Genomic DNA, 13,045 nt, shown 5'->3' on the forward strand with positions numbered 1-13,045 from the left:
TGAGAGAAAGCACAAGTGGGGGAGGGGCAGAGAGAGATTGAGAATCCCAAGCAGGCTCCACACTGTCGGTGTGGATTCTGATGTGGAGCTTGAACTCACAAACTGTGAGATCATGACCTGTGCTGAAGTTGACTTAACCTACCGAGCCACCCAGGCGCCCCAGGTTTTCTTTTTCTTAATGTTTTTTTATTTTTGAGAGAGAAACAGAACATGAGTGGGGAAGTAGCAGAGAGAGGCGGGAGTGGGCGGGGGGTACACTGAATCCTAAGCAGGCTCCAGACTCCAAGCTGTCAGCACACAGCCCAAGGCAGGGCTTGAACTCACAAACCACAAGATCATGACCTGAACCAAAGTCGGACACTTAACTGACGGAGCCACCTAGGCGCCCCTAAAGACTGAGTAGTTCTGTTGAATAGGAGGGAGAGAGCTGAAATGTAGGGGGTGGTGATAAGGTCAGTGCTTGTTGAAAAGCTGTGGAAGATGAAGTTATGACTATTAAAATACTCAAACACCTGGGAAGAAGGTTGCCACGTAAAATGCAGGACTCTCCGGTAAATTTGAATTTCAAATAAACTATAATTTCTTAGTATAAGTGTATTCCAAATATTGTACAGGACATACTTACACTAACAAATTATTCATTGTGTATCTGAAATTCAAATTTAACTGGGTATTCTGTATTTTTATTTGCTAAATCTGGCAACCCTTCCCGGGAATTGAGGAGAAGCATCAAGAAACACCATTCCACCTGTGCTAAGTAAAATTAAAGTATGTTTGACTGAGTTCTCTAGAAGCGGAGACAAAACGGGGATTCTTGGCTAAATGATTTACTAGGGAATGCTTTCAGTAAAAGCCTGTAGGGAAGTGAGGAAAACAGGAGGGAAAGTAAAGGTGAAGTTTCAACAGATGTACAGATTTAGCCTGATCTCAGGGGGAGCTTTGGAGCATGGATAGCATCACGGGGTACCCCTCTTTAAGGCAAGGGGTCTGGCTTTTATATTCCTTATACTCCGTGTCTATCAGTCACCCTTGGGGTTAGGGGTATGAAAATTAACAAAGGCAAACCTCACTAAAATGGAGTTGGGAGGCCATGAAGGAGAAGCTCTTAAGCCCTACTACTATTCAGCATCAATTACAAAACCAACAGGAGGAGACGTACTTTACATTCCTGACAGGAAGAAGCATGTGCTTGATTACCTCAACAGGAATAAGGATTCTGTTCTTGTCTGGCAAGATCTTAGCCAATGAGAGACTGTCACAACTCAGCCAATAAAAAGCCACTACACTTGGAACTCCCAGTTTCCTCCAATGGATTTCTGGTTTATAATGGCTCCTCCCAAAGGACCCCCCCCCCTCCGCCCCCGCCCTACCCCTTCCTCTATAAAAGAGCATTCCTCTCCTCTGTTCCTAGACTTGCTTATGGTTTTGTGGTAGTTTGTGTCTGGAATCGCAATTGTTTTTGCTGTTTCCATGTAAGCCCATTTTTGCTGGTAAACTGACAGGTTTACTTTGAAGAGTAACACGGCTGTGAGTAAGCTTTCAAGTACTTGCTGATAAGGTCGCTCCGGTTAGTCAAGGGCAATTCTCAGGAGGAAAGGACAGTTGTGAGCTATTTGTAGCTGATTCAACAATTGGCAGATGGATGCAATGGCCAGTAAAGGGTGCCAATACATCTATGATAAAATGTTTCACCAACCGTCTATTTTCCCAGGAAGCTACCTAAGGGCAGGGACCATGTCTGTCCTGTTTTCTACTCTAGTAGTGAACAGGTACATGGTCAGTCCCTAAATACTTGTTGTGTAAGTGAGCCTCAAGCTTCTGTGTCCTATGTGGGACCTCGATGAAATCAGAAGCTGTGAATACTTGTGGAAACTAACAACTTCCAGTTGTAAGATCAGAATCCCATTAAACTCGACATTGAAAAATTTGTAAGCATTTTCTTGAAACCATAAAGAAGGGAAAACCTGAGGTTTCCAGCAATTAAGTTAATGGGCATCAACAGTATAGCATTTATTACAAACTTAAGGTGGGTAAAATATTAATATTGCCTTTCTTTAATAATCTGTTTTATTTTAGTAAATGTAAAAATATAATTTGTTAATCAAAATTTTTATTTTTTATTATTAAAGTATTTAATTTTTTAATGTTTATTTTTGAGAGAGAGAGACAGAGTGTTAGCCGGGGAGGGGCAGAGAAAGAGGGAGACACAGAATCCGAAGCAGGCTCCAGGCTCTGGGTGGCTGGCACAGAGCCGGATGCGAGGCTTGAACTCACGGAGTGCGAGATCATGACCTAAGCCACAGTCAGATGTTTAACCAACTGAGACACCCAGGCACCCTTTAAATTATTTTTTAATAGACCTTTCTTTAAAGCAATTTCAGTTTCACAGCAAAATTAGTAGAGTAAAAGAAAGTACAGAGAATTCCCTCACCTACTATCCCTTACCTACTAATATGTACAGCTTTGGTCCCTTAGCCCTATTTTTTCTAAAAGAAGTTAAATTTCACAAACTTTTATACTAGTTTTCTTGAAACAAAGTCAATAGTTGGAGTTGACTGTAATTTATATGCTTCTAAAAAAATCTCCAACCACTGTTCTAGTCCTCCAACCACTGTTGGAGTCCAAAAGAACTAGAATTCAGGAAGAATTCAGATACTGCTGATATTGTTCTTAAGGAGCTTAAAGACTAATTGAGAGAAAAAACAATGTACGAAATTAACTGTAAGGCAAGGTAGACAGTGATCCTGCTGGTAAGAGAAGTACAGAACAGTGTTGTAGGAATGGAGAAAATGGAGAACATACCAAGAGTGGAATGCAGTAGTCGGGGTGAATTATAAACAAATATAGATAATAGATATTCTGTTTCTCTTCCACCTGATGGGCCCCCATTTACAGCACTCATTACCAGGTGTTGACTTTCGGCAGGGAGCCACTGAGGTTGTTGATGATCTCCACTAATGTCCACAACGATCTCTAATCAAACCTTTCTGACTAAATGTTACTACCTCCAGGCTAGATTCTTAGGGCTTTTAAAGGCAAATGGGATACCCATGAAGAATTGTAATATAAGGAGATTTTGATACATTTTTACCTTTTCTGGAATTTTTCCTTGTGCAGCTGAAAAATTGCATAGTAAAAATAAACTGAACAATATGATTGTTATTAGTGCCTCTTTGAAGGTACACAAATAAGACTCAATCCATTTTGTAAGCAAGGGTTTGTTCCCTAGCTATTTTTTCTCCCAGTTATGCAAGGATTTCTTTGAATGTTGTATGTTTCTTTTCAGATTGGTGCCTTCTATTTAAACCTTGGAGGGGCTCCAGAGGGGCCAGCAGGCACTGGAAAAACTGAAACCACCAAGGACTTGGCTAAAGCGCTTGCTGTCCAATGTGTGGTGTTCAACTGTTCCGACGGGCTAGATTATCTAGCCATGGGAAAGGTAAAGTTGCATATTAAATGTTACAAACCTACAGCTAGTTGTCGAACTGGATCAACTGAAATAAACTTACGTTTAAACGTGTGAACGTGGTTTACACATTGTGTGAACTTCAGTTTTAGGGGTAAAGACATTTCTTTTTAGGATTTTATTTATTTATTTATTTATTTTTAGAAAAATAAAAATTGTGACCAGTAAATTTTTTAAATTAAATTAATTATTTTTTAAGTTTACCTCCAAGTGAGTTAGCATATAGAGCAACAATGTATTCGGGAGCAGAGTCCAGTGATTCATCCCCTATGAATAACACCCAGTGCTCCTCCCAACAAGTGTCCTTCCTTAACGCCCCTCACCCATTTAGCCCTTCCCCCCCTCCCACACACCCCTCCAGCAACCCTCTGTCCTCTGTAAGACATTCTTTTTTATCCTGGAGAGGGGGGTCATTAGACTTCATTTTCAGTTTTGACTTGAAAGATTAAATGTTTAACAGATGACGCCCCTTCGTAGGAAAACTCATCTCCTTTTTTCTTGTCCTTAGTTTTTTAAAGGATTGGCCTCTTCTGGTGCTTGGGCTTGCTTTGATGAATTTAACCGAATTGAGTTGGAAGTGTTGTCCGTGGTAGCTCAACAGATCCTTTGCATTCAGAGAGCCATTCAGCAGAAACTGGATGTGTTTGTTTTTGAAGGGACAGAACTTAAGCTCAATCCAAACTGTTTTGTAGCTATCACGATGAACCCTGGCTATGCAGGGCGGTCTGAATTGCCAGATAATCTGAAGGTAATATTTTATGAGTGTAAATTTGTTCATCAAAAATAACATCCACTCAAAATGGTGTGATTTTTCTCACATGTATTTGTAAATCTCCCGTTTACCTTTTCCGATACCTATAAGTAAACCTCTAAAAACATTTTTTTGGGTGTCTAATGCATATTAAAGGACATGACATCATTACAGCACTACTGAGAAAAAAAATCACAGAATTAATAAAACCTTGCTATATTGGGGAAATAAACGTGAATATCACTGCATTCTGTTGGTGTGCTTGTGCTCAGCCTTTAAAAATGGTTTCCTTTATAAAACCAATGTATTTCGTTCATTATATACTTCAGGTTCTTTTTAGAACTGTGGCTATGATGGTTCCAAACTATGCCCTCATAGCAGAGATCTCCCTCTACTCCTATGGATTTTTGAATGCAAAACCTCTGTCTGTGAAAATAGTGATGACCTACAGGCTTTGCTCAGAGCAGCTCTCCTCACAGTTTCATTATGACTATGGAATGCGAGCAGTAAAAGCGGTTTTAGTGGCTGCTGGAAACCTTAAACTAAAATTTCCAAATGAAAATGAAGATATACTTGTAAGTATTAAATATATACATTGTGAAACCTTCAATAGAAGATCTTTTTTGTCTTTTTTTTTTTTTTTTAGGAAGGTTGATCAGGAGCTATAAATAGGCAAATAAGAAAGTTGTTGCTTTGAATCTTTTTATGTGAGGCTGAAATAATAGTTTGGGGTTATGTTATTCATTATACTTTATAGGAATATCAGGTTGGTGTTTTAGTACAGGGATTCCATAAATCATAGATTCATAAACTTTTGGTGGTGAGGAGGGTGAGGAATAAGGGCAATTAACTTCTGTTGCACTATTTGAATGATTTTAGCTTCTTCGATCAATTAAAGATGTAAATGAACCGAAGTTTCTATCACATGATATACCCTTATTTAATGGAATAACTAGTGATCTGTTTCCTGGTATTAAACTTCCTGAAGCTGACTATCATGTAAGTAAACCAGTGAGAATGACTTATTTTGCAAATAAATCTGATGACTCCGTCATTTCCAAAGTTTCAGATGAGTGAAATTATTCTGTTTGGAGGATAAACCCCTACTTTGCCACTTTCATCGATGAGGATGAGTAAAATTTAGTATCTTCTGTTATATGATACCAATGTTAAGATTCAGATCAAAGATAATGTTCTTTCTAAAAGAATGAATACTCTTTTATTTCCTATGTTGTGATTTATAATATGTTCTACAATGTATACTATAATGCTGTTGTGTACTTTGGCAGATAGAAAGAGGGTAAACTGCAAGTGGCAAAACATCCTATAGTTAACATAAGGATTTCTCAAATTTAAGTAATAGGCTGACTTTTTTTAAGATTTTATTTTTAAGTAATGTCTACCTGCAGTGTGGGGCTTGAATTCACAACCGTGAGATAAACAGTTGTGTACTCCACTGACTGAGCTAGTCAGGTGCCTCCTGACTTTTTTTTTTTTTTTTAAAGGAATCAAACCATGTGCATTTCCAATTTCATAAATTATAGACATTATAATGTACATATATATACTTATGTATACACATAAAAATAAGTATTTGCTATTTATAGCTGTTATATTATGTAAAATCAAGATACACATTTTTAAGTGTTTTTGTTTTAATTCTAGTATAGTTAGCATATAGTATTAGTTTTAGGTGTACAATATAGTGATTCAACTATTACATATATTCCTCAGTGCTCATCATGATAAGTATACTTCTTAATCCCTATCACTTATTTCACCCATCCACGCCCATCCCCCACCTCCCCCCTGGTAACTTTAAGTTTATTCTCTAGAGTCTGTTTCTTGGGATTTTTTTTTCTCTTTTTTCCCCTTTGCTCCTTTGTTTATTAAATCTTACACATGAGTAAAATCATATGGTATTTGTCTTTCTCTGACTGACTTCTTCACTTAGCATTATACTCTCTAGCTCCATCCATCTTGTTGCAAATGGCAAGATTTCAATTCTTTTTATGACTGAGTAATATTCCATTGTGTGTATATACCACATCTTCTTTATTCATCTATCTGAGGACATTTGGGCTACTTCCATAATTTGGCTATCGTTAATATTGTGATAAAAATAGGGGTGCATGTATCCCTTTGAATTAATGTTTTTGTATTCTTTCGGTAAATACCCAGAAGTGCAATTGCTGGATATAGGGTAATTCAATTTTTAACTTTTTGAGGAAACTCCATACTGTTTTCCAGAGTGGCACACCAGTTTGCATTTCCACCAACAGTGCAAGAGGGCTCCTTTTTCTCCACATCCTCACCAATATTTGTTGTTTCTTGTGTTTTTGATTTTAGTCATTCCAACAGATCTGAGGTGATATCTTATTGTAATTTTGATTTGTATTTCCCTGATGAGTGATGTTGAACATCTTTTCATGTGTCTGTTGGCCATCTGGATGTCTTCTTCAGAGAAATGTCTATTCATGTCATCTGCCCATTTCTTCACTGGGTTATCTGTGTTTTGGGTGTTGAGTTTTGTAAGTGCTTTATATATTTTGGATATTAACCCTTTATCAAATAGGTCATTTACAAATATCTTCTCCCATCCAGTAGGTTGCCTTTTGACTTTGTCATTTCTTCTGCTGTGCAGAAGATTTTTATTTTGATGATTTCCCAGTAGTTTATTTTTGCTTTTTGTTTCCCTCGCCCCAGGCATATTTAGAAAAATGTTACTTTGGCTGATGAGAGACATTACTGCCTGTTCTCTTCTCTAGGATTTTAATGGTTTCAGGTCTCACATTTAGGTCTTTAATTCATTTTGAGTTCATTTTTGTGTTTGGTGTATGTTAAGAAAGTGGTCCCTTTTCATTCTTTTGCAGATAGCACCATTTGTTGAAGAGACTTTTTCCTATTGCATATTCTTGCCTCCTTTGTTGAAGGAGGTTAATCACCTATATAATTGTGGGTTTATTTTGGTTTTTCTATTCTGTTCTACTGATCTATATGTCTATTTTTGTGCCAAAATCAAAATAAATTTTAAAATTACAAATAAAACAATCTTAATGAGATAGGTCATATGTGGCTGACATTAAATGCCACTTTATGGCAATTTAAATGGTAAAATGTACAGTGAAGACTTTGAGTTCAGCATGTATAAACTCCCTTTTACTATTTGTTGATTCAATTCTCCCACCCCTTCTTTCTATTGATATTACTATAAAAGTTTCAATATCATTAAAGTGTCACTTGATTTAAAGACATCCTGTACTTTTTTAGTCTTTTTTTAAACTTCAGACTCAAATACTAATCTACGTCCTACGGCAGTATCAGGTTAGTGTGATCCTAGGGTGTCTTCCCAAACCAACAACCAAGTCTCTTTCTCTGGACATCAACTGGGTGTTCAACAGTTCAATTCTGACACTAACTGGCACAGATTAAGGGCTCTGTCCTACAAGACTTCCCCTCACTTCAGAGAGTCTCAAGTCTCGGGTCACCTATACTTGTGACTGGCTGGACTTTTCTACAACCTCCCCACCAGCTTTGATAATTTGTTAGAACAATTCACAGAACTCAGGAACACAGTTTATTATTAATGTTTACTAGTTTATTATAAAAGATACAACTCAGAGGGGTGCCTGGTTGGCTTAGGCAGTAGAGCATGTGACTCTGCACTTCAGGATTGTGAGTTCAAGCCCCATGCTGGGTGTGGAAACTACTAAAGTAGCAAGTGGCAAGGGACATCTGAGTGGCTCAGTCAGTTGAAAGTCTGACTCTTGATTTTCAGCTCAGGTCATCGTTGCAGGATTTTTCACCTCAGTACCCAGGATTCATTGTCTTGCTGCTTCAAAGAATGAAGAGGTGGATACAGAATAAAATGAGCAGCAGGCAAAAGTTTATTAGAGCATGAGATCAGAAAGTAAGAATAGTATGAAAGCTCTCTTTACAGAGAGGGGGTTTTCAAAAGTGAATGCCTGTAGACTGTAGGCAAGGGACTTAGTTTTATAGGGTTTTGGTGGGTCCCTTACCTTCCTGCTTGTTCCTTCTCAGGTCCTACCCTTATTGGCTAGGTAACTAAATGCCTAGTCATTCCTTTTTGATTGGCTTGTTTCCATTGTATGAGGGGTAGTCTGTGGCCAAACCAGTTCCTGTGGGCCTTAATATTTTAGGGTCTACCACTTATTTTAGTTAGGTATTTTGTCATATTCCAGAGGGAAACGTGAGGGGAAGTAGGTGGTGTCTGTTACATTCACAAGAGGAACCTTAGAACCTTACACCTGAGAGAGTTAGTAGTTCATGGTCAGATGTTCCTAGCATTGTTTTAAAATATGTGTTTTCCCCATCCAGGGACCTCAGGTCCTAACCTTTCCCTCTCTGCCTATTTTACCCTATAGTTTTCTATCATATGATCCCAGGGTCATGCCTGCATCCAGATCTGCTCTGAGCAGGGGCAGCCTGCTTAAGATTCTCTGTCTCTCTCTCTGTCTCTCTGTCTCTCTCTCTCTCTCCCTCGTCCCTGCTCTCATACTCTACCCCCCTCTTTAAAAATAAATTTTAAAAAATAGAAAAGATCTAATGGATACAACTCAAGAAGAACGAAATGGAAGAAATGTATAGAGTAAAGTATATGGGTGGATGGCAGCATGCTTCGAGGTAATGTCATTCTCCCTCCATTTCAGTGTGCTCACCAAACCAGGAGCTCTCTGAATATCATTGTGTCAGAGTTTTTTACAGAGCTCAGCCTTCTATCCCGTCCCTCCCTCCTTACCACCCAATGCCTTCACCAAAGGCTGGGAAGTAGGGCTGAAAGTTCCAACCCTCTAATCACTGGGTCTTTCTTGTGACCAGCCCCATCCTGAGGCTATCTCAGGTCCCCAGCCTGTCACTTGATCAGCATAAATTGGGTGTGATTGCCAAGGGCTCATTAAGAATCACAAAGACAATCCTATCACTCATGAAATTTTAAGGGTTATAGGAGCTCTGTGCCAGGAACTGGGAATAAAGACCATATAAATTGTTATGTTATACCACAGGTAATAAGATGATTTAGAGTATGCTAATATGATTTTCAAAAATCAGAATAAAAATACAAGAAGTGTAACATTGTCAAGGAAAATTCTTGTACTTCTGTGAATATAGCAACAAATACATGGACCCACAGCTTTCAGTTTGAGAAATGCTACTAAGAGTCAGTGCTGGGAGGGGTGTGGCCAAGTGGCTCAGTGCATCTACAGATGGGGCAAGAGGAGCCAGGGCCACGGGGAAAAAACTCCTAACTGTGTCATATTGCTTTTTAACATGGACAGTATTCCTTTATTTTCCCTTTACTGACTTCTTTTGGGTTTCAGATAATGTTTATTTCTCTATGATTCTTTTCTCTTACTGCATTTTTAGTTTTACCTCAGTGGTCATTCTATAGGATATAATGAACATCCTTGAGTTATTACAATTTACCATAAGTTTGTATTTTACCATTTCAGAAACAATGTAAAAATTTTCTTTTATTTTTTTATAGTTTGTTTATTTTTGAGAGAGAATGCACACGTACCAGCAAGGGTAGGGCAAGGAGAGAGGAGGAGAGAGAATTCCAAGTAGGCTCTGTGCTGTCAGGTCCCATGTTGATCCCATGAACCATGAGAGCGTGACCTGAGCTGAAATCAAGGCTTAACCTACCGAGCCACCCAGGTACCCCACGATATAAACACTTTAAATGGAGTAATTTTATTATCCACTCACCCTACCCATTGGGTTATTGCTGTCATTTATTTTACTTCAGCGTATGATAAACTCCACAATACATTATTAGTTTTTGCTTTTGGTATTAGTATTTGAAAAAATAATCCTTTTTATTTACTTATCCTAGTGTTTTTTTTATCCCTTCTGGTAGGTATAAGCTTTCATCTGGGATCTTTTTCCTTCAACATCAAGAACTTCCTTCAGTATCTCTTGTGTACATGTGGGTCTTCTGGCAACAAATTCTTGTAGCTCATTTGTTTGAAATGCCTTTATTTAGTCTTCATTTTTGAGGAACATTTTCCCTAGAAACGGAAATCTAGATTGGCAGTGTCTGTCCCTCTTTCCACATCATTTTATAGATATTATCCTATTAACTCCTGGCTCTCCTGGTTATACTTAGAAGTCAAGAGTTTTTCTTATTTATGCTTGTCTGAATGTAATGTGCTTTTTCCCTCCAGCTATTTTAATATTTTTCTTTGCCTATGTGCCTGGTCTTCTTAGTTTTGTACTTATTTGGATTTATTGCACTTCTTGAATCTGTGGATTCGTGTATTTCTCCACAAAATTCTCAGTAATTATCTCCTTAAATATTTTGTCTGCCCTATTTTGTCTCTCCTGTGCTTCTGGAACTCCAATTAAATGCATGTTAGATCATTTTATATTATCTCATACATCTCTTATGCTCTGTTTTTATTATTTTTATATTCTGTTTTGTAGTTTGATTACTTTTTATTGACCTGTCTTTAAGATAAATCATTTTTCTTTTTTTTAGTCTGCTGATAAACCTATCCAATGAATTATTCATTTCACATATTTTTTCAGTTTTAGTATGTCTAATTTGGTTTATTAAAACCAAATATTTCAAAAAAAAAACCAAATATTTCATTGTTTGAATTCTTTATTTTTTCATCTTTATTTTGTCATTGTCTATTTTCTTTCATACATTTATAACAGTTATTTTAATGTTCTTGTCTGCTAATTATGACATCTGGGCTATCTGGGAGTTTATTTACTGTTTATTTCCTCTTGATCTTCAGCTATTCTCATGATTTGTAAAGTTTGATTTTATGTTAAAAAACTATGTATAAAATAATTGTAGAGACTAAAATGATATGATGTTTTGTAGAAAAACTGTGTTTTCCCTTTGCTAGATAACTAGACTGCCTGGTGATCAAGTCAATTGAGAGTTGACCAAAGCCGGAGTTTTACTGAAGCATTATTGAGCTTTAGTTTACCTCTGGTTTCAAAAGACTTTAGGGTAAGAATTATCTTACTGTATCATAGAGCCCTCCCTCTAGCAGCATTCTAAGGTATGGCAGGCTCAATGCAATGCCCACCTATGTTCATACCTAGAAAATGCTCCCCCAGGCTGAATTTGCTGTTGATTTGTGCTCATCTGGAAAGGCTTATCCTTTTCTGATATTTAGTTCCTTTAGACATATTTGTATCCAAAGCACTCCTATATCTTTAAATTTTTTGATTTTTTTAGACTGTTTATGTCTAGTTACTACAGTGTGAAGGATTGTTTGGCATGTCCTTCTGTATCCTAACCGAAAGTGAAATTCTGGAAAATCCTATTTAAAGGGGTTGCTTCTGGGGCACCTGGGTGGCTCAGTCAGTTGAGCATCTGACTTTGGCTTGGGTCATGATTGTGAGTTCAAGTCCTGCATCTGGCTCTGTGCTGACAGCTCGGAGCCTGGAGCCTGTTTCAGATTCTGTGTCTCCCTCTCTCTCTGCCCCTTCCCTGCTCATGCTCTGTCTCTCTCAAAAATAAATAACATTAAGAGGTTGTAAAAAAATAAAAGGAGTTGTTTCCATACAGCCTGCAGCCAGTGCTATGGTGCTATGATCATTAACTTATAATAGGAAATAATAATATTTTTAAAGTAATTTAATTCTATTCTTTTAATTATAAACATTCAGCTTTAAAACACCTTTAAGAAACAATTTATCAATATAAAAGATACAGTTTTTTATTTTAAAATGAAATCCTACATTTATAAGACATGGATATAATTTATAATACAATTTTATAAGAATGCATTCCATTTTTCTTTTATTTTAGGAATTTTTGGAATGTGCTCATGAAGCCTGCAAAGTACATAATCTTCAGCCAGTTAAATTTTTTCTTGAAAAAATGATTCAGACATACGAAATGATGATTGTTAGACATGGGTAAGATTACAGATTATCTTTGTCTGCCATGGTTAGATGCTGTTTTCAAATTAAACTATTAAAACAACTACAATTTGTTAACTAAAAGATTCAGCTACTCAAGTAGGCTGAGGGACAAAGAACCCCATCTCCCATTTCCCATCCCAGTGGCTTAAAAACAAAAGTTTATTTCCCTGTCATGCTACCCATCCAATAAAGATTGGTAAGGTGTGCTCATTCAGTGATGTAGTGCTAATGACCACCACAATTTGCCCTTTTGGTCATCAAATATGTTATTTGCTCTCCTTCATGCCCATGAAACATACTCTTCACTTCCCAGGAATATACCTGAAAGGTTCTAGTCAATCAGTGAACCATACGCAAAGTTCAGGATCTCTAGGTGATGCATGATGGTTTCTGTATCAGATTTGGAAGTTGTTCCTCATGATCCAAAGACCTACATAGTAGAAAGACAAGTTACCTGCCCTCCACACATTCAGTCTTCATTATAATACTGGGCTTACCAGAACAGGTTATTGGAGCAAACACTACCATCCAGAAGTTTAAGAACTGGAGACACAGCCAACAACTGTGGGTAGCAATTCTCCAACCCAGCTACACTGACTGTGAAACTGATAGTTTAAACTTCAGGTTCTCTCACTTGTAGAAGGCTTTCCAAGGAGTCATAATCATTTGCTATACATACTTCATTATATAGGGTGTCATTAAAGTGGCTGTGGAAGTTTTATATCAGTAGTTACATATATATATCTATATTCCAACCCCCCCTTGGAGAGCCTACTCCACCAATTGTATAAACTTTAGACCCCCTAAAACCTGGATCTACATTTGCATGGTTTTGCTCCTTGGAAGGGGCTTTCCTGTTAACTGTTCTCTGTGGACCTTGGTTCAACTTTCTTGAGAGATCTTTCCATCTTCATTTTCTT

General features: G+C 37.5%; 1 protein-coding gene across 1 annotated transcript in view; it reads left to right on the forward strand.

Moving 5' to 3' along the window:
• Positions 1–13,045, forward strand: part of DNAH12 (dynein axonemal heavy chain 12) — a 206,622-nt gene that overhangs the window by 58,812 nt on the left and 134,765 nt on the right. Inside the window, exons 25-29 of the mRNA XM_077776718.1 lie at positions 3,287–3,439; positions 3,975–4,214; positions 4,547–4,792; positions 5,097–5,216; positions 12,010–12,119. Of these exons, the coding sequence (XP_077632844.1) occupies positions 3,287–3,439; positions 3,975–4,214; positions 4,547–4,792; positions 5,097–5,216; positions 12,010–12,119 (869 nt within the window). The remainder of the gene's footprint in view (positions 1–3,286; positions 3,440–3,974; positions 4,215–4,546; positions 4,793–5,096; positions 5,217–12,009; positions 12,120–13,045) is intronic.

This window comes from Crocuta crocuta, unplaced genomic scaffold (assembly GCF_008692635.1).
Source record: "Crocuta crocuta isolate KB4526 unplaced genomic scaffold, BGI_CrCroc_1.0 scaffold87, whole genome shotgun sequence".
Lineage (NCBI taxonomy): Eukaryota > Metazoa > Chordata > Mammalia > Carnivora > Hyaenidae > Crocuta > Crocuta crocuta.